The sequence below is a fragment of the Metarhizium robertsii genome, assembly GCF_000187425.2.
Source record: "Metarhizium robertsii ARSEF 23 chromosome Unknown MAA_Scf_2, whole genome shotgun sequence".
In the NCBI taxonomy this organism is placed as follows: Eukaryota; Fungi; Ascomycota; class Sordariomycetes; order Hypocreales; family Clavicipitaceae; genus Metarhizium; species Metarhizium robertsii.
The window spans coordinates 2,523,059-2,542,328 of NW_011942160.1; the positions used below are offsets into that span (position 1 = coordinate 2,523,059).

Genomic DNA, 19,270 nt, shown 5'->3' on the forward strand with positions numbered 1-19,270 from the left:
TCTTCTCGCGCCAAGTTGATTGCGTACACACCAACATGGAAGTATCCCAACAATTGTGTCGTGCAGTCCCCGTGTATGGGCGTATCTATCTACCTACCTAGGTAGGTATGTTTGATTTGTCGAATAGACACGTTCTTGACTGGTGCTCAATTGAGACGTTACGTTTGGCAAACTTCTTGACCGACCAGGCAGGTGGCGAAGTCTCCCAAGGCAATACAGCTCAGCCCAACAGCAATATTGAGATGCAAGCCGTACAGGCCGCCTTGTGCCTCAATGGAATTGGCTACATCAAAGTCGCGGGTGCTAGCATCGGCGGAGTTAGTTATCGCCATGGTATGGCCGCCCTGGTCACCATGGCTTCCTGTTGGGACGAACATGCCGCTGGCATTGCCGGGAACGCAGATGTGGCGGACTAGTTATTGCCGTTAGCCTTGGAATTGTGGCAAACTTTTCGAAAAGCTAAAGCTGTTCTGTACATGAAAAACCAAGCAGGTGAGAAGAGCTTAGGCAACAGCAATATCCGCGGAGGCGCAATGACGCGATCCGTCCAGGTCAGGCCAGTCATCTTGGCACATGTATGTCGATTCTTGTAATTGCCTAGTTTGGGAAGATGGAGGGGCTGATCAACGGATGTTAAGAGGCCTAGGAGGTCATTGCCTTGATTATTGTGACTCTGCGTTCAGAGTAGTCATCCCATGGCGGCCTTGGCAACTTGCTCAGGTTGGTTCTGTTAGTGGGCAAATTAACAACAAGTAAAGGGCCAAGTTCACCAACTTGCGTATCGGGAGTGGCGGCGGGGAGGCAACGTGTGGTCGAGAGCGGCGGTCACTGTCCGCGCTGAGAAGAAATCAAGAGCCTAACAACATGGAGTGAAGAGATAATGATGGAAGTTGATCTGGCCGTTGGTGGTTGAGGCTGACTGGCCAAACAGGAAACCGGACCCGCATCGCCAAGTCGCGCCTGCCCCATTGAGTCTGAAGTCTGATCTGTTGCAACTTATTAAAATACATAGTATGGCCATTCACAGCCGCGAGGCGCTTCGAGACTCAGGTCTTGAGGCCCAAGACTCGAGATTAAGTTACTCGCGTGGTCCGTGCCTAAATTACGCAACACAATGCAAAAAGATGAACATGGCTTTCGCTCCTCTTGGGCCAAGCGCCGGCGGATTGAGACGGGTACGTCGACAGGGTGTAAGTGTAATGTTTTATATCTCCATGCACACAGCACGCCGCCCAAGTCTGTGCCTGCTCAAGTTCACACCAGTATTGGAAGCGTCTAGTCTGAGTAATATCTATGGTCATCTTTGATCAAATGAACGGGATATCACATCAGTTGATCAGTTGATCGGAGCGGCACCTCAGCCACCACCATTCTTTGGTCCGATTTCTCCACTCCCCCCCGCTTCGCTAGGCCGACTTGCAACTTCCAACCTCCAACGTCGACTTAGTTCTCACTCCGAGCTCCCAGTCACACCTCCGATAACCTTAGTGCCCTTTGCTTCTTTGCTCTTCATATCACCTAACAAGGCAGCTTGGCCATCTGCGTGCCGCAATTTGCTCCAGGACCGAGCGGCCGCCGAGGCAATCAATCATGCTCATTTGTTGAGACTGGGGCCAACTCGAGAGGTACTGTTACACTGCCCGAGCCTTTGCTTTCGACATGGCATCGTCTGCAACTCCGCGTAGGCGACGCTACAAAGATACGCCTTCTACGTCGGTGTCGCATTCCGAGGCGGAGGAATTGCCTTCCTCGGAGAAGAAACGGCTCGATGGTGTCTGGCAGGATGGCCTGTGGTGGTGTAAGCTTGCTTCTTCTATTCCCTCGATACTTGTCCCTCAACGCCGTGTGTTCAGGGCACCACTTCACCCATGCGTCGTCAAATGATATGCTGGTATTACATATTGATGAACCTTGCATGATGAGCGTGGTGATATGACCTTGCGACGGCCGATTTACTTGAGACAATAGCTGCGCCGGACTGACAACTCATACCGTGTGACCAGGTAACTGTGATCCTCGCAAGAAAGCCGTACTGCGTGAGGTGAAGAAAGAATGCGCCAACAAGGGCAGACTTTTCTGGACCTGTGAAACACATCGTCGTCTGTCTTGCAACTTTTTTCTATGGAGAGATGATGCTGTCGTTCGAGAATCCAGCTTCGCCCCTGGGTCCGACGTCGACGTGGACAACCGGGCTGTACCAGCAAGACCCAAGACCCCAACCTTTACTCAAAGGCCTCTGGAGTCCTATGGGATTCAAGCTACACCGTCATCTCGGCGATCTGGAATCTTGGGAGGCGTAAATAAGACCTCCAAAGCGGCTGATTCCAGCCCAACAAGCACCCATAGGACACGAGAAACGCAGGCATTAGCATCAAAGGCCAGTCCCGCTACTCCTAGCTCAAAGAGGAAGAGGAACCCGAATGATTCTTGGGACCAGGACGAGGACGAGTTCACGGACCTGGATTCGGATGTGGAGCGTCAATTGGCCGAGATTACGGACAAGAGTGTCCAAATGGCCACTCCGCGCCGCTCCTCAGACGACGTATTTGCCACACCTTCCACAAATCGTCGTACCACTGTCATCGTTGGCGGCTTGCCCACACCATCTGTGTCCAGAACGTTGTTCCCTGCGTCGGAAGCAAAACGTTCCAAGGAGGTGTCATTTGAGGAGCCGACGTCCTCCGGTACGCTGAAGACACCGTCCAAGACGCTATCCTCAGACTCGAGCTTTAGCCTTGTCTCTCCCTCAAGTAGTCCCCACGGTGCCAGCACTCAGGACGTGACAGAGAATGTCATGGCGCTGTTGAGTCGCCAGAAAATTGACCCAGCTGTTCTTCAATCTGTGCAGGAGCTACTATTGATGTCAGCCCGGAAATCCAAGGGTATTTCCAAGGGTAGAGATTCAGCGCGCGCAGCACTCAAAGGGAAAGACAAGAAGATTTCTCAACTACAAGAGAAGATACGGGACCTGGAGAATCAAGCTGCGTACAATCACAAGAGAATGACTGATATGAAGGCACAGTTGATACGACTTTACGAAGAAAACTAACACTGCATGGATGAGCAGTGACCAACGATTGATGGGCATAGAGCGCAAGGAGTTTCGACTTGGTTTTCGTTTTCTTATGCTTCTTGGATATCTTCATACCTACGCATACCTAGTAGCTATACCTTTCAGACTAGACAAAACAGAACAAAATGTAGCCTTTTGCTCTCGTTCCTGCGTCTCATAGACCCCCCATCATCCTCCCACTTTCTCCAACTTCACCTCGTCATATATTCCCAATCACCGGCCGGACAGTCCAGCACATACAATCCGCCCACGCCCTATTAGCATGCATCCTCAATCGTCCCCTCCCCCGTGACAAGTGTAGTAGTCCTCGGAAACACACCTCCATACTCACCCAAGGACATCCTTCCCTCCCAGCTCCCGCAAGAACCTACATGACGCTTAAAGTCGGCAAACAGCCCCCATCATCAACCGGAAATAGCCTGACATTATGCCATTAGCGGCACCAGCCCGCCTCCTTTCCGCATATTCCGAGATGCGAGCACTCAATATAGCTACGGCGAACCTATTTGTACACCAGCCCGCGCGACGTAATACAAGTCGTTACCTCGACCCCTTGCAGCCTCGTCACGAAGCAAGACCCCGTCATCAAGCCACACCATCTGCTCTCGGAAAGGTCCCGAAATAACAACGGCTGTGAGACATGACATGTGTAACCTGCAAGGGCTGTTTGTGCGACGACGGTTTGGCAGTGAAAAGAAGACAGATAGAAAAAAAAAGAAAATTTTCCTTACAACTTGACTACATAGCTAACCGCTCCAAGAACTTCATACACATCTAGCCTCCTTCGGCTACACCAACACACGACATGTTGGCACGCCACCATCTCCACGGCCCGTAACAGAGACTCCCTCCCAACTAATCCCGGATATATCGCATGTCTTACAACAAAGGAGACGCCTCGATTCCGTGGTTAACATTCTTCTAGTTTTTTTTTTTTTTTGCCATCCCAGTAACCGTAACCCAGACACGCCCTTCCCCACCCTACTCATGCCACGTCTTGTTTAGTATACACGCTTAAAGGGAGGTACAGGCTTACACTCGTTCTCATCCAGAGTGGTTGAAATAACGCCACGGTATGTCAGGTCGACCTTGCCGTGAGGCGTTTTCTGGAAGGATAGAGTGTGCTTCATCCAGTTCTTGTCGTCACGGTCGGGGTAATCCTCGCGAGCGTGGGCACCACGGGACTCCTTTCGGGCAGCGGCGGCAGTAGCAGTTTGGGTACTATAAACATAAACCAGGTCAGCCTCGGAGTGACCGAGTCACATAAGACACATGTCAGTATGTATGTTGTAACTTACGCGCAAGTCAAGAGGTTTCGCAGTTCCAGAGTCTCGACGAGATCAGAGTTCCAGATCATGCTGCGGTCTTTGATGCCAACTTCCTTGAACATGGGGTCAATTGCGTTCATCTTACGAACGCCCTCGTCCAAACTCTCCTGAGTTCGGAACACTGAGACATCAGTCTGCATAGCTTTCTGCATGGCCAGACGGATCTCAGCAGTGCTCTTGGGGCCGTCAGAGGTTCGAACCTGGTCCAAAACCTCAATATGGTCAGAACCAGCATCAGCAGCAAGAGGCTTGAGCTTCTCCCCAGGCTTGAAGTTGTCACGGATAGTGTGCGAAACTGCACGCCCGAAGACGACAAGATCCAGCAGAGAGTTGGCGCCAAGACGGTTAGCACCGTGGACAGACACGCAGGCAGCCTCACCACAGGCGAACAGACCGGGAACAACCTTGTCCTTGCCCTGCTCATCGACGGTAAGCACCTCACCGGTGTAGCGGGTCGGGATACCGCCCATGTTATAGTGGACAGTAGGTAAGACCGGAATAGGTTGCTTTCGGACATCGACGCCAGCGAAGATACCAGCGGTCTCGGAGATACCGGGCAGACGCTCAGCAAGAATTTCGGCAGGCAAGTGGCTGAGCTGGAGGAAGATGTGATCCTTCTCAGCACCGACACCACGGCCATCACGAATTTCCATGGTCATGGATCGAGAAACGACATCACGAGAGGCCAAATCCTTAGCAGTAGGCGCGTAACGCTCCATAAAACGTTCACCCTCAGAGTTGAGCAGGTAACCACCTTCACCACGAGCACCCTCAGTGATCAGGCAGCCGGCACCGTAGATGCCGGTAGGATGGAATTGAACAAACTCGAGATCCTGGTTGGGGAGACCAGCACGGGCAACCATGGCCATGCCGTCACCAGTGCAAGTATGAGCAGACGTGCAGCTAAAGTACGCACGGCCATAACCACCGGTAGCCAGGACAGTGTTGTTGGCAAGGAATCGGTGCAGAGTACCATCCTCCTGGTTATAGGCGAGGACACCGCGGCATTCGCCATCCTGCATAATCAGATCCAGAGCAAAATACTCGATGAAGTAGTTGGTGTTGTGGGCAAGGGACTGGCCGTAGAGAGTATGCAGAAGAGCGTGGCCGGTTCGGTCAGCTGCGGCGCAGCATCGGTAGGCCTGGCCGCCCTTGCCGTACTTCTGGGACTGTCCACCGAAAGCTCGCTGGTAGCTATGAAAGAATAGAAAGCGTCAGCACACTCGGAGAATTTCATGTAGGCCCTCTCAACATCAAGCGGGGGTCGTGGCTCACATTTTTCCCTCCTCGGTTCGGGAGAAGGGGCAACCATAGTGCTCAAGCTCGATAATGGAGGCGGGAGCCTCACGGGTCATGTAATGGATAGCATCCTGGTCGCCCAGCCAGTCAGAGCCCTTGACGGTATCGTACATGTGCCATCTCCAGTCATCCTCGTGCATGTTGCCGAGAGCAGCGTTGATGCCACCCTGGGCGGCGACAGTGTGACTTCGAGTGGGAAACAGCTTCGAGATACAGGCAGTGTTGAAGCCAGCCTCGGCGAGACCAAAGGCGGCACGGAGACCAGCACCACCGGCGCCGACGACGAGGGCATCGTACTCGTGGTCCTGAATATCGATGACGAGTTAATTCGGCTGTCATTGCTTTTGAGGGCAGTGGTGAGCCGGGATTGCTCGGGGCCGCGTAGAAATACGTACAATGACGTTGTACTTTGTGCTGACATGAGGAGAAGCCTCCTTGGCTCTCAGGGGATGGTTGGCAATAACTCGAGCTGCAATTGTAGTCCGGAAGTCAGCCCATGCTCGCAGTTGTGTCGTTGCATCCCGAGGTCAGACTCACCGGCAGGTCGCGTGGTAGAAAAGGCCCTGGCCTGGCTTCTCGCCAATCGCGAAAACTAAATGACAACACAGCACGTCAGCATAGATTCCAGAGCGCAATTAGTTGCAAACAATTGAGTGGCCAAAAGGGGTCAGTCGTCCGTCGTTCAGTAGAGAGCCGGCCATCAACGGGACGAAGGGGACGGTTTGGATTGGGCACGAGCTCGCAACGAGGGGGCACGCAGTACGCACAGCAGAGCCAGAGGCCAATTTCCTCAGAGCCATAGAAGAAGCCATGGTCAAGAGTATTCGCGTTCACCTAGGCTGCATGCGCAGAAAATTGAGACGCGATGGCGTTGAAGCTCGGCGGATGGAAAGAGAATATCCAGACCAAAGTCACGAACCACGGTGGTTGATGGGTTTCCTTGCGCTGCTTGGCATTGGATGCTCACTTTCGGAACAAGCGTGCTCGGTTCCTCGGTTCATTTGGCCAATCAGCGCGCAGCCATTAGCAGCCTTCAGGCGCTGTTTGGCCTCTGCCTTTTGGTCCAATAGCCTAATAAACCGTCACACCAAAGTGCCACCAACGGTATGCATGTACATACATACTGCATGGCTGCCGATGGCGACTGACAGGCCACTTAATCGATTTGTTTTGCTCCCCATTGACGTCGACCTTCTACACTTTTAAGCCTGAATTTTTTTTTCTTGCGTCTCTCACGCTGTCTCCAGTTCTGTTGGTGTCGGCGCTCGTCCCGCAAACTCGTCGTCGGACGGATAATCTTCGCTCTAAGCTCCGAGACCCGTAGGCATCACATGGAAGAGCCTCCATGTCCCGGCTTGTTTCCACCTCCCGTGCTCACTTGTTTCTCGGTACTCCGTACTTTCCAATTTTATTCGCTCGCCCCACAAGACGGTAATCAGTCAACGCCAGGCTTCTTCCACGAGCATTATCACCATGGGAGTGACAGCCGTCTGGACACGGACAAAACTAATCTAGAAATCAATGCTTTTATTCTGACTTGAATTCTAGTACTAATAGCCTAGGTATCTTGACTAACACGATAAGTTGCCAGCAAAACTTAAAACATTAGAGCATAATGACTCTACGCTTCCATGCGGCATGCATAAAGATGTATGAGGACTCAACTTGCAAAAACGTCCTCAAAGTACTGCCCCTTGCACATACATTAACCTGCCAGCACCTCCCGCAGCATGACCAAGAAATTGTCATGCAGCTTGTGGACCTCAGAGATCACAGGCTTCGCCGGCTCCCCTGCACTGCGGCGGAGTCGATCTTGTTTCTTAGCTCTTCTGCGTCTCTCTGCCGAGATTGGATCCAGCTCATCCTCTTCCTCCGCCTCCGCCTCCTTTTCAGACTCGGACTCGAAGTCATATGCCATTTCCTGCAGGTCTTGTCCGTTTAAGCCAAAATCAGTAGAATCGAAGCCAGTTCCAATGGCTCCTACAGAGCCTAGAGGCCCGCCCTCTGCGGCCATCTTCTGTCGCGTCTTGTCGTGGTGCCACTTCTTCCTCGCCTCCTGCCATGAGATGAGAGAGTTGATCTCTTGAATGGCCTTTTCCTTGTCTAAAATTCCTGCACTAACGCCGCCTTCAAACAATGCATTAACATTAAGCGTTCCGTTCTTGGGTCCGTGGCGGAGGAACTCGAGGATTCCTTCGATCCAGCCCATGAGCTGCGTAAAGAGGCCATTGTCGTGTGTGTGGACCTCATGGACAAATTTGTAAAAGTGATGCTCGTGTCTCTGGCATAAATCGATAAAAGCTTGAACCGTCTGGTTGGGATCTGCCGAGGCATCCTGCTCTCTGCATTTGTCGACGACCTAATCATTGTTGAACGGTTAGCAAGGTAGTCTTGTAATAACGACGGACGGCGTGTGTTGATCTTGCCTGAATCATGTCATCTATAAAGACCGCAAAGTCTGTGACACTATTATAGACATTGGCGGACTTGTATACTCTAACAAGAGGCTCGTAAAAGATTGTAAACAGATCTCGGAATAGTTGCAGTGTCACCGGCTCCTCAATTAGTCGAAGCATCATAGCCTTGTCTCGCTGTCGTGTGCAGAGCTTAAGAAGCTGCTTCAGATACGAGAACAGTTGCGCACCTTGCTTCAATTCCTCGTCAACGTTCTCGACGGCATTGTTGAACGCAACGTATGCATTAAACAGACGCTGAATTTGTTCACCAGTCAATTCGGGCTCGATGAGATCGGATCGCATAATGGCAACAATAAGGTCAATCTGCTCCTCTTCAGCCTCCAAGCGGATAGCGGCTTTCAGATCTTCCTCGGCGTCTGTGTATCTCTTTAGCTTGTCAGTAAAGACGGGGTCCGCGATCTTGTTTGTCAGAGCGTCAATCGACTTTTGGAAGCTCTTGATCCCGTCATTGAGAGTGAGAGAGAAAATTCTTTGCATTAGTGATCTGGTACCGAACGGTTGGGCAAGGAAGATGTCCAGCACACCCGACATGACTGCCGCTGGGTTGGCAATGCGAATGACATTTTTGAGGACCGAGTAGGGGATCAGAGAGTGAATGCGCTTCGCTTGGGCAAAAATCTCGGGCGAATTATCCTCCGCAAGGAAGAGGTGATAAATCACAGCTGCAACTTCAATCCTCAACCACTCTGCAAATTTTTGATACTGGAGACTGAGGTCTTGAATCGTCTCTTTTTCCTTTATTTCCTTGAAAAGCATTGTAAGACCGTTTCGCTCGACAATATCCCGCCGAAAGCTGTGTCCTGCTTAGCACCAAGACGTTGGTGATGAAAGTAGGCTAAAGGCTTAGACTTACTGCTCCATGTATTCGTCAAGTTCCGCGGCTCTCTTCCTCGCAATCTCATAAAACTGTTTCTGTTCCTCGATTCTCTTCTCGTCGATAGCCTTGCGCCTCATAATGTCCTCTACATCATCGTCGGTGGGGGTGATGGGGTCACCGCTCAGGAACTCTTGCATGGCTTTGGTGTTGGCAACCTGAGGGTTGTGCAACAGAGACCTCAAAAAGGCACGAAGAGAAACGCGCGAGGATTCTCTCCACAATACGACGCTCTGCGATGCATTTGTCAGTTTCAATCAAGACCTCGGGGCATGGTGTAAGTCGCATACGCACATCATCGGCATCCTGCTTCTCAGGACTCTGCTTCCCATCAACCGAAGGTCGAGGAGACTCTCTTGCGGAGCGAATGGATCGAGCGGAACCAGGTTTTCGTTGACCTAATTGGGTGCGTGTCAGCTTCGGCAATGTCAAGCAATCGCAAGTCGTATATCCTACTGGGTGCTGTGGGCGACAACAGCGACGAGATACCGCCAGACTGCGGCACGGGGGCATCTGTGATTCGCGTGGAAACGGACGATACAGACGACGCATCCGAATCATCGGCATTGCTCCATCCGGTCCACAGCCCAGATGCCGTCGTGCTAGACTTATTCTTCTTGGGTAGAGGGGGCAGAATCCGGCCAGGCAACTCCGTCTTTATTCGCTTGTGAAGTCTGCTAAAGTCTCCATACCTCCGTCCGACAAAGTGCTCCAGCTCGCCCTTTTGCTTAATACGAAGCAAGAACTCGGCGTGTTTGTGCTGCCGGATCCTCCCCTTGACAGTCATGACGCGCACACCAGCGACATTGACATCCCACCCATTGATGTAGTTGCCCTCGGGTATACTATGCATTACTCCAGTCTCAATAGCGTTGCTGTCCACAATCTCAATCTCTGAGAAGCGAATGCGCTCTTCGAAGCCAGAGGATGTTGGTATGCCAGAAACCATCATCAGCTCGATGAGCTTCTGGGCCTTGATGGCAAGCTTTCTCCGCTTGGTTTCCTCAAGCCGGTCTTCGGATGATGAGACGCGCTTAACTGCAAATGACTCCAAGAACTACACGGTTTGTGCCACTTTTATTAGAAGTGATGTTTGCGGGGAAGAAGAGAAGGGGGGGGAGGGACCCGTAACAGAACGGTGAAGACATACAACTTGGAGTTTGTCTTGCCAAAACTCCTTTTCCTTGGCCTTGTCGAGGAAAGGAAAATCTCGAACATGGTGGACGAAAACGAAACGAAGAATGGGGAGTTCCGACTCCTCAGGTGGGACCTCACCACGCTCAGAACGAAACGGCGCGCCGAATCGCTGAAGAGCGGTGGGAGAGTTGAGCTCGTCGATTTCCCATTTCGCCTGCTTGGAAATAAGCTCGCGCTTGAGGTCTGTTGGGAAAATTGAAAGGTTAGCATCACATGACAGTCGCCCGGCGGTATGCCTATGGCATATATGGCATACGGCATATCTATGCTCGCGGGAGGCACAACGCACAATGTTCTTGCTTCCCCGTCAGGGTCTGTCCAGGAGCAGCCGTTCCAAAGCTGGTCTGTCGGATGGGAAGTTCTTTTGTTTCGACAGCGTCGGTGGTGGTGGTGGCAGCAGATGCTGCAGCTTCGGCCGACGGGGTGACGTCGCTATCTTGAGCCATGGCGACAAGGCGTGCGTAGTAGTACCAGTCGAGGCAGAGGTTCGAACTATCAGCTGGTGCACCTTCTTCCCCGGGACGCCAGCTTTCCGGTGAACGAGGGGAAGCCTTAGGAGATGCGGTCGAATCTATTCAACCGGGAGAGCTGGGCGGCTCGGGAAGATGCTCAGGGTGAATGTAGACTGGAAGTTATGGCGGGGTTACAGCTCTGCTGGGTCGCCGTCAGACGTCAGCGGGTTACGTCAATAGAAGTAGAGAGAGGGGCGCAGCTACATGTAGACCCTTGACTCGACCAGACATCAATGGAGCCCTGGACAGCACTTGGAAACCACCGGGCTCTGCGCAGACACGGTCAGCTAAACAATGAAGAAGACGGCAAAGGCAAGGACAATGTGACGGGGCTCGCGCATTCTCGTCGCCGCAGGGGACAAGGCCTTCTTATTACCATCCATCTGCGGCGGTACGGAAACGCGTCGCGGCATAAAAGACTCGAGAATGGAGACTGACACCCTCCGGTTGAGCGTTTGACTGTTTGAATGGCTCAAAAAGTGACCCAGGTTGCTCGCCGAGCCCTTTGGTGCCTTGGCTGACCGGTGTCAATGTTACAGCCTCCACCTCCTCTCGGCGGTTAATGGGTGAATGGGTTAAAGGCCAGGATGCGCGTTGTTCGGTTGCAAGGCCATTCATTCATTGTCTACCGAGTGACTACATGTATGCACAAAAAACGTTGGAACAATCGGCCAACCGTGGTTTCATTTTCGCAGGCGCCAATTCTTCTTGCTCAGTGCTGTCACCGCCATGGCATCGGGCGTCGGCGCCTCGAGCTGTTCCATATCCTTCCATGTCTCAAGCCCAACGAGGGTTTGCACTCTGGGGCGTCAATGCACGGTGCTGTCTGGTCAATTTGATTAATTTCGACGCGACTGAAGATTACATGCACCAGACTGCACGCCGCCCGGGATCTGTATTCGCAAGCCCCCATGGCGGGGCACGACAGGGCACGACAGGGCACGGCAGGGCACGGCAGGGCATGACGTGTGTGCCTGTCGAATCACCGAGGAAGATTCAATGTTGACGCTCAATCTTAAACCCACATGACACACACAGTCAGCCGTGTGGCGCGGTACGGAGCACTGGAAGTCAATGGACGGAGCATTACCGAGTTGCCAGATGTTGTCGCAAAACCCCTCCAGCCCTACCGCAGACACGAACTACGTACCCCATACCTGCATGTCACATTCATGACGCTACTTGACAACAAAGAAAGGAAAAAAGGAAGAAGAGGGAAAAAGTCCCCAACCTCACGGAAGTTTTCCGTAACCAGGACTGAGCGTCGTCCATGCACCATTCGGAAGCGGGCCAGTCGTCGCTCCAGTCGGAACACGCACTCCGTGGCCAACTGCTTTCAATGTTATGTCAAACTGTTACGTGACTCGAGGACAAGGCAGCCCGTCTCAATGCACAAGGCCGATTTTCACCCCCCTACCCGCTTGGCACGGGCAGTGCAATGCCCTGTGATGCTACTAATATACTAGTACATACATACTTCAGTGTTGTCAGATCAATTGATATGCGTTCCAACAACAGTCTGGTCCGTGGCGCCACGTCAGGAACCGCCGCCAAGCCCGCTCTCGCCGTTTGAGGCTCCAGATTGCCGCCCACACGGCAGCCGCTGTTGACGCGGACATTCAGACCGCCAACGAGCAGAATACCAATCATTGCCGTCGTGCCGCCATCCAGCGGATGAGTGTTAACGCAACCGAGACCAATTCATCACCCTACGGAGTACACCTGCAGCAAATCATGCAAGTCGGCGAGGCTCAGAACGTCACGCTGCAAGCACAATTGTGGCTGAGCACCATGAACCACAAATGCACCGTTTTGTGAAGCTTGTCGTTGATGCCGAGCCTCGTGCCATTTGAGCTACGTATCTACATACCTAGGTACCTAAGTAGGTAGGCAGTTGCCGTGATGGATAAGTATGCAGTCCTCTCTACCTAGAAATACATAGAGGGCAGTAGTCGCGTGCTCTACATCATCGTCCAGGTTGATATACATACAGCGTCGTCAGCACACAAATGGAGGAGATGCATCACAAATGGGCTTCAAGTTGGTCAGCATTTGGGCCAAAAAGCTAGCTGACGTCACCGATGCCCCCAATCACACATCTGCTGCCCTCGCAAAGATTGTGATGCATCCCGAAAAGGACACCAAAACAGGAAAACTCTAAATAAATGGCCAAGGGTATCGTTGGAATCGTTGGATGCTTCAAGAAATACCACGTGAAGCGTAAACGACCCGAGCAAAATGTACTGCCAAATCACTCACAATTCATCAAACGCTCGCAACCTCGCGTCATCCCCGAGCGGCGCTTTCCAAAGCAACCTCCTCCCAGACTCTTCTGTGCTCTCGCTCTGGTGAGAACTCAACGTAGTCAACCATGGAGGTACGTTTGGGCTCATGCTCGCATTCCACCGCATTCCACCTTGCCCCTCCACATTCGCGTACTTCATGCCGACTATGAAGGCAACCATGACCAGAGCCAGAACTGTAGTAGCGGACCATATAATCTTGAGTTTCTTGCGCGTCTTTTCCTGCCATCGCCTGTCGGCTTGTTCCCACCTCTCAACCCTCGTCTGGACCACGTCAACCCTGGAGGCGAGGGTTTGTATCTGGTCACGGCCCCTGTGTATGCGTTTCTGGAGCGACGAGATTCGCCGTTGCTGCTCTTCAAACTGGCCAGCAGCACTTAGTTGACGAATAATATCGCTTTCCAAATCTCTCGCGTCCTTGTCGAACGATTCGCACAGGTCGTGGGAGTTTCCGGCCAAATCTTTCAGAGCAAATACCGTGTTTTGAAGGGTGCTCATTTTCTCCAGGACCGAGTAGTATGTATCGTCTAGGCGCTTTGTCATGGTGGTCGAGAAAGAGTTGAGGTCCATCAGCGACTGCTTCAACCCTCTGGATACTATTAGCATTTTTCATCGACCCCGCGAGCATCACTGGCCCGGCATGCACTCACTCAGTTCGTATCGAGGCCTTCTCCTGTGCCAGCTGCGTCTTGATTCCCATCTTCTCCCGCTTCTCCCTGGATTCCCCATTCCTTTCCCCCCTCGGCCCCAATATGCTGGCACGTCGACTCGGGTTCGGACTCATAAACGGGGTCGTTGTCGTCGTCGAGGGTGGTATATCAAGAGAATGCCGACCTTGCGCCGCAAGAATAGCCGGCGACAGTGGGGGCTTATCTTTTTCCTCGGATTGGCTCCCTTGTTGACGGTACAGATGTGGGCGACGATGAAGCTTCCCGGGCGACGCGAGCTCTGTCAGTGACCGCTTGATCTGACGGCGCCCACTAGGTTGTGAGGGCCATGACCGCTTTGGACCATCCAAGCCATCGTCAGGTGTAGACATCATATTCCGTCTTGAGCATGTTAGATCGCCCGGTCTTGTTGTGCCATGTTCCGTGCCGAGTACCCGTCTGTGGGTGAGGCAAGCGGGCCAAAGAGAGGCAAAGGGACGGAGTGTTGCTTGTTCTCGCTGGTCAGAAGAGCGAGCCCACCCGACGTGGCCAGCAGCTCCGAGAAAAGAGGTCCGGTGGGGCCTGCCGGTCAATCGTGACCGAACCCGCTTCACATGCCCGCAAGCACCAGCAAAGAAACGTTACGGATTGGCCATGGAAATCCATCACCTGGCGCCGGCTAGTTTGAATAAAAAATTTCCATGCCTGAAACAAATACAAACAGTCATTACTACCGGAGAATTCAAGATGTTGCTCAGTCCTTGATCTTTTGTCAATACTAGAAGTATTTGCTCATACATACACCTCAACGCCCGAGGGGCTAGGCAGGCGCCCATGCCTAACTGTTTCCACACAATACGCATGTACATACTTCTACGTACAAGTGTTTGCAAACTCTAAAGTAACCTGTGTGTACTGCAAACAGCCTCGTTTCGTTTCGTGTTCAGCCGTGCTGTTTTTCAGCCACGGCGACGTGGGCCACACCTTATAGTACTACTGCAAAGCGCCTATATTCGAAACGGTAGCGCGATGCATAACCACCTCCTAGCCACATCAGATTGCTCGGCAGCCAAGGTATCCATGTGATTTCGTTCGTATATTTGCCCGTTGCCCGCAAGATGTCAGTCAGTGTGTTGTAGTTCGCGCCGAGTTTCCCATGCCAATCATCCTTTAATGGTCTCATGAATTGATAAGCTTGTTGCGCTTCTCTTTTCTCTTCAATCGCTCCACGCGCTTGCGGTGCATCGTCTCCGCCATCTTCTCGTATCGCTCCTTTTCCTCCTTCTTGGCACGTTTCTCTCGGATTTTTTCCATCTTCTCCTGTAAATGAATTGTGGTAGTTAGCCGACTGCCCCATGGGACTGACTGACTGACCGGCTGACTACACGCGGATTGCAGACGCCACCCGGTTATCTGCGCTGTGCGCGTACCTTTCTCATTGCCTCCTTCTCCTCCTTCATCTCCTTCTCTTTTGCCTTCATTTGAGCCATAGCGGCTCTTTCTTTCGCTCGTTTCTCGAATGTGGTCAAGCCCTTGCTTGGGCGAAAGGCCTTTTTCTGTTCATGCCACTGCTTGCCTGAACGTGCGGGTGTCAGAGTCCAAAGCCGTTCCGCCTCACATGTGATTGCAGAGAAGCATAGCATACCATTTTTTCGCATACCAAGGGGCTTGCTTGCCCTTTCCTGGCCCTCCGCCGGTACAAGAGTGGGTGCCTCGTCGTCAGACATTGCCGTTGTGTGAGTCGTCGGATATTCGGTGACTGTGAAAAGAAATGTACCAAACTTCGCATCAAGGCTGGAGTACCACCTAGGTTTTTTTCTGCCGTCGACCTGACACTGCAACGAGAAAAGGCGGTGTATCTGGTCAGCCTCATCCCCACGGCCGCCACACCAATCCCATAATGTGGCGCTGAATTCAGGGTCCTCCAGGGGCCGCCTGCAGCGTAACTGTGGCTGGCCCTTCCATACATCAGGTGGCTCCGACGCGCCACGTCGTTTGTTACACTATTTTGAACGACCAGGCTGTGCTCAAGTCCCTGTACTTGCCAACGGTACATACAGACTTGAGTCAATATGTCATTTTATCGAGTTTGCGCCCCTTGCCCGCATCAGACAAGGCACAAATGGCGATTGGACACTATTTTACGGCATGTTACGCTGTGCAGACATCAAATTTATCTTGCATGGTGCATGGCTTAAAAGAGAAATTTTGTTTGGCAGCTGTCCCAGATGCCTGGGCATCCCTGGCAATCTGACAGTTATGAACAAGGTCCTCCGGACCAGGGACCTGCCCAATTTCCAGACCTTCTCCGATGGCCTGCAGCTAGTAGTGATATTCGGCGCAGAGGTTATATCGGAACCTGAAATGAATTCGATATTGGCATCATTTGTTTGTTGATGAGCTTATACACCGGGCAACCACTCAAGATCCCAGAGCGACACCAAATGCCATATGTACATGCGTGCAGGGACAAGCACTAGGGAAACACTGCAGAGCATGCAAGGGATCAAAATGATGACTTGGGTATTCTCCGCGATGTGCTGCGGGAAATGAATTTCCAGGTCATGCCGACTGTTCGCGGAAGACGCAGTGTCAATCATTTGCGATTGTCTTGAATCTACTGTATTGGTATCCCGACACCCCAGCCCATGGATACATGAAGCAACGTGGCAATGAGCATCCTTTCCTCCAACAGCGATTAAGCTACGATTCGCCTCTGCATAGCGATGGGGACGGGCAACCCAAGACAAAGCAAAGCTCAATACTAGTAATAACTGCTATATTGTGAGGCTCGGCGTTCGCCAGTGACCACACGGGCCTTGACTTTTCAGGACAGATTCAGGACAGTCTTGGAATTGAGCAACCGGCTGGCTCCAGGGCGATGGGGATGACGTTGTCATCTAGCTTCTCCGCTTTCTTGTCAGAGAGCGAGATTGCGCCGGTACTGGTGGAGAAGTACTAGCTGGCATGATGGTAGTTGGTATGTCCAGTATTTTCATCCTTGAACAAGGCTTGGCTGAACAGGCGTGCGTGCGTTTGTGCGCGTGTGTGCGCGCGCGTGTGTGTGTACATAGAAAAAGTGGAATACGAAGGAGAAAAGTTTCCTTGTTAGATCGCCAATGGCGAAGAGCGCCACGTCGTATTATTCGATGCAAGCCGAACCGTGCTGCTCGAGCCAGGGCCTACAATTAAAAGGACGACAAGCCTGATTCAACGTGTCTAGACACCCTCAAATTCAGGCGGCGCAAATCAACAAACACATCCTGTCAAGTGTGAAGTCCGTGCGTTCCTGCTTACCACACTACTACTAGTACTACTCCCCGTTGTCTGGGATCGTCCGTGGCTTCTCTGCGTCGTTCAAGACACGCAAACGAAAGGCAAAGACAGCTAGCCGATTTGAACAACATAGTATTATGTATGTACAGGATAAGAAGTCCATTGTCGTTTTTGATCTCAAAACATGGAAGGGGCTCATGGCCCATCTTGTGAGATGCTGTGCCACAATCGCGCCAAGGCACCGGTCGCTTATGAGAGAGCGCAGTCTGGTAGTTGCTGTCGATGGCAGCAGAACATTGAAGGGCTCGGCGATTTCCTTCAGGGGTCAAACGGGCAGTGTTGTCCCAAGACGGGCTTGGTTGCGATGTCGACCGGGTGTTTCGTGAGGTTGAATTAGTAAACCATGAGACGTCACCGTCACCGTATCCCCAGACTTCCCAGGTTTGTTTCCCTCCAAGGTTGCGTTGGCCCCATTGTGTGTGTTACGTGCCGCGCGCCGGCAGAGAGTGCCGAACCGCTCCCCGTACCCGCACCAATGGTTTTTTCTGGTGGTGAGAAACAGTCTGTCTGTCGCAGCGTCTCGACGGAAAGTGGTTGACTCGTAGTATTCATCACGAGGTGCTGGGGGCGAGAAGCTGCGAGGGATACCCAGGAGCAAACCGCAGTGAATTCTAGCAATCGTTATGTGACCTAGGACATGTCCGTATCGCACGAGCTGTCCCAGGAGGGTTCATATAAGTGAGAGATGGAATGGTCGCGTTGCTGACCATACAAGGTATGCGGAGTAGAGACTTGACCACATACATACATAGCCCTCGCAAGCCGCGACGACTAGATGTTTATAGTAAAGGTTCGCTCCATAATACTCCGAAGTCTGTATCGACATCGCTGTGCCTTCTCCAGTGCTTGACTCCCACCACCGCAACAGGTGGCATTGTGACTGAGGCAGAAGGGGGAGATAAAAGGGGATTTGCAGCACATGGCGAGTCCTCCAGCCACTGGATTGGCGGCTGACTTAATGAGTGATCTTGGCTCTCAATTAGTACGATTACTCCATAATGTCTTGCATCTTGCCACCGACAGGTGATTGATACCAGAGTGTTCGTCACACTGGATCCATGTCTTGCTAGATCCCGCCAAGTCAGTCCGATAAGAGTCGAATCCAAGATAGCAGTCTACTCCGTACCGAGTACTACTTCTTTATTGGAGGCTGTCGCTGGGCCCTATTGTGTATTGAATTTTAGCGTGGCTGAGCCCGACATCTAGTGTTGAAACACCATTGTGAGTCTGGTCAATTTCCTAACCGCGCCTTAGCAAAGTTTATTCCCCGATGTGATAATCGCCGCAGATGGCCGCAGATAAGTCTGAAACGGTCAAATACAGTGAGAGACAATAAGACGGATGGAGGCTAGGGCAAGGGATTGAATCTGGACATTTGAATTGCCACAGGTAACCGTCACCACCTCGGACAGAAGCAGTCGCCCAATGGATCTGTCACCGCGCGAAGACTGATAGCCGTGATAATAATGTACAGAGTATCGAAAGACAGACTGATTACTCCGTAATGGTACCGAGTACATACAATCAATACGGTCATGGAAGTGACGAGGATCCTCGTGTGAGCAGCCCGCACCCCGTTCAGTCATCGCAATTGCGAACTTGTCCAGCTGCTCGTAGCAATCAAGGCAACAACAGCTGAAGTGTAGGGATGCTCCCTGTCTCCTTGCGTCCAAAGAATCCTGATGTGGATCCATTTCAACTCGTGATGTCGACACCAAAGCCTCCGAGGGCAACAAATGCTGCGCCCAGCCATTAACCACCAAAGGGCTGGTTGATGATCCATGTGTGCATGAACGAAGGTCCAACGGAAGGTCGTACAACGAAGCGCCTTTGTTTGTAGCATTGGGCTAATACTGCGACAAGCAGACTCCCGCCTGTGCTTCCACCCCAAGCACCCCTGGAGACTTTGTGGAGTCTTGGAGGGGGACTGCTGGCTAAACTGGGGGTTCTTTGGATGGTGAATTGTGGTGGTCAAAATGCACCGAGGAAGTTACCTGCATGGGCACGGCCGGTTGTATCGACATGGGACCAGGGGCTGCGTCCGCCAAAAGTGACCACGCTCGACAAATCAGGTCTGCTAGCAACACCCTTGTTGAATGCACTGCCCAGCACTTGGGCCAGGGCTAGGCGGTGGTCTCCAGGGGTAATGGAGCATGGAACATTGAATTGGCAGCCCTGGGGAGAGGGAATGCCCGACTTGGACGGACCAGCTGTATCACCAGAA

At 52.3% G+C, this 19,270-nt stretch overlaps 5 protein-coding genes across 5 annotated transcripts; 1 reads left to right on the forward strand and 4 right to left on the reverse strand.

Moving 5' to 3' along the window:
• Positions 1–1,659: 1,659 nt before the first annotated feature.
• On the forward strand, positions 1,660–3,049 carry MAA_05674 (Zinc finger, GRF-type; the record flags this gene model as incomplete). Its single annotated transcript, XM_007823672.1, has 2 exons — positions 1,660–1,798; positions 2,004–3,049. 2 exons carry the CDS (start codon positions 1,660–1,662, stop codon positions 3,047–3,049), a joined length of 1,185 nt encoding a protein of 394 aa, XP_007821863.1.
• Positions 3,050–4,074: 1,025 nt separating this feature from the next.
• On the reverse strand, positions 4,075–6,829 carry MAA_05673 (Succinate dehydrogenase, flavoprotein subunit; the record flags this gene model as incomplete). Its single annotated transcript, XM_007823671.1, has 6 exons — positions 4,075–4,294; positions 4,372–5,595; positions 5,677–6,005; positions 6,096–6,169; positions 6,668–6,771; positions 6,825–6,829. 6 exons carry the CDS (start codon positions 6,827–6,829, stop codon positions 4,075–4,077), a joined length of 1,956 nt encoding a protein of 651 aa, XP_007821862.1.
• Positions 6,830–7,405: 576 nt separating this feature from the next.
• MAA_05672 (PX domain protein) lies at positions 7,406–10,694 on the reverse strand (the record flags this gene model as incomplete). The annotated part of the gene is made up of 7 exons (XM_007823670.1): positions 7,406–8,059; positions 8,109–8,970; positions 9,031–9,284; positions 9,346–9,449; positions 9,508–10,108; positions 10,202–10,431; positions 10,538–10,694. The coding sequence occupies 7 exons, from the start codon at positions 10,692–10,694 to the stop codon at positions 7,406–7,408; spliced, it is 2,862 nt and encodes a 953-aa protein (XP_007821861.1).
• A 2,321-nt stretch (positions 10,695–13,015) lies between these two features.
• MAA_05671 (uncharacterized protein) lies at positions 13,016–14,102 on the reverse strand (the record flags this gene model as incomplete). The annotated part of the gene is made up of 2 exons (XM_007823669.2): positions 13,016–13,652; positions 13,714–14,102. The coding sequence occupies 2 exons, from the start codon at positions 14,100–14,102 to the stop codon at positions 13,016–13,018; spliced, it is 1,026 nt and encodes a 341-aa protein (XP_007821860.2).
• A 787-nt stretch (positions 14,103–14,889) lies between these two features.
• MAA_05670 (Cgr1) lies at positions 14,890–15,437 on the reverse strand (the record flags this gene model as incomplete). The annotated part of the gene is made up of 2 exons (XM_007823668.1): positions 14,890–15,030; positions 15,141–15,437. 2 exons carry the CDS (start codon positions 15,435–15,437, stop codon positions 14,890–14,892), a joined length of 438 nt encoding a protein of 145 aa, XP_007821859.1.
• Positions 15,438–19,270: the final 3,833 nt, after the last annotated feature.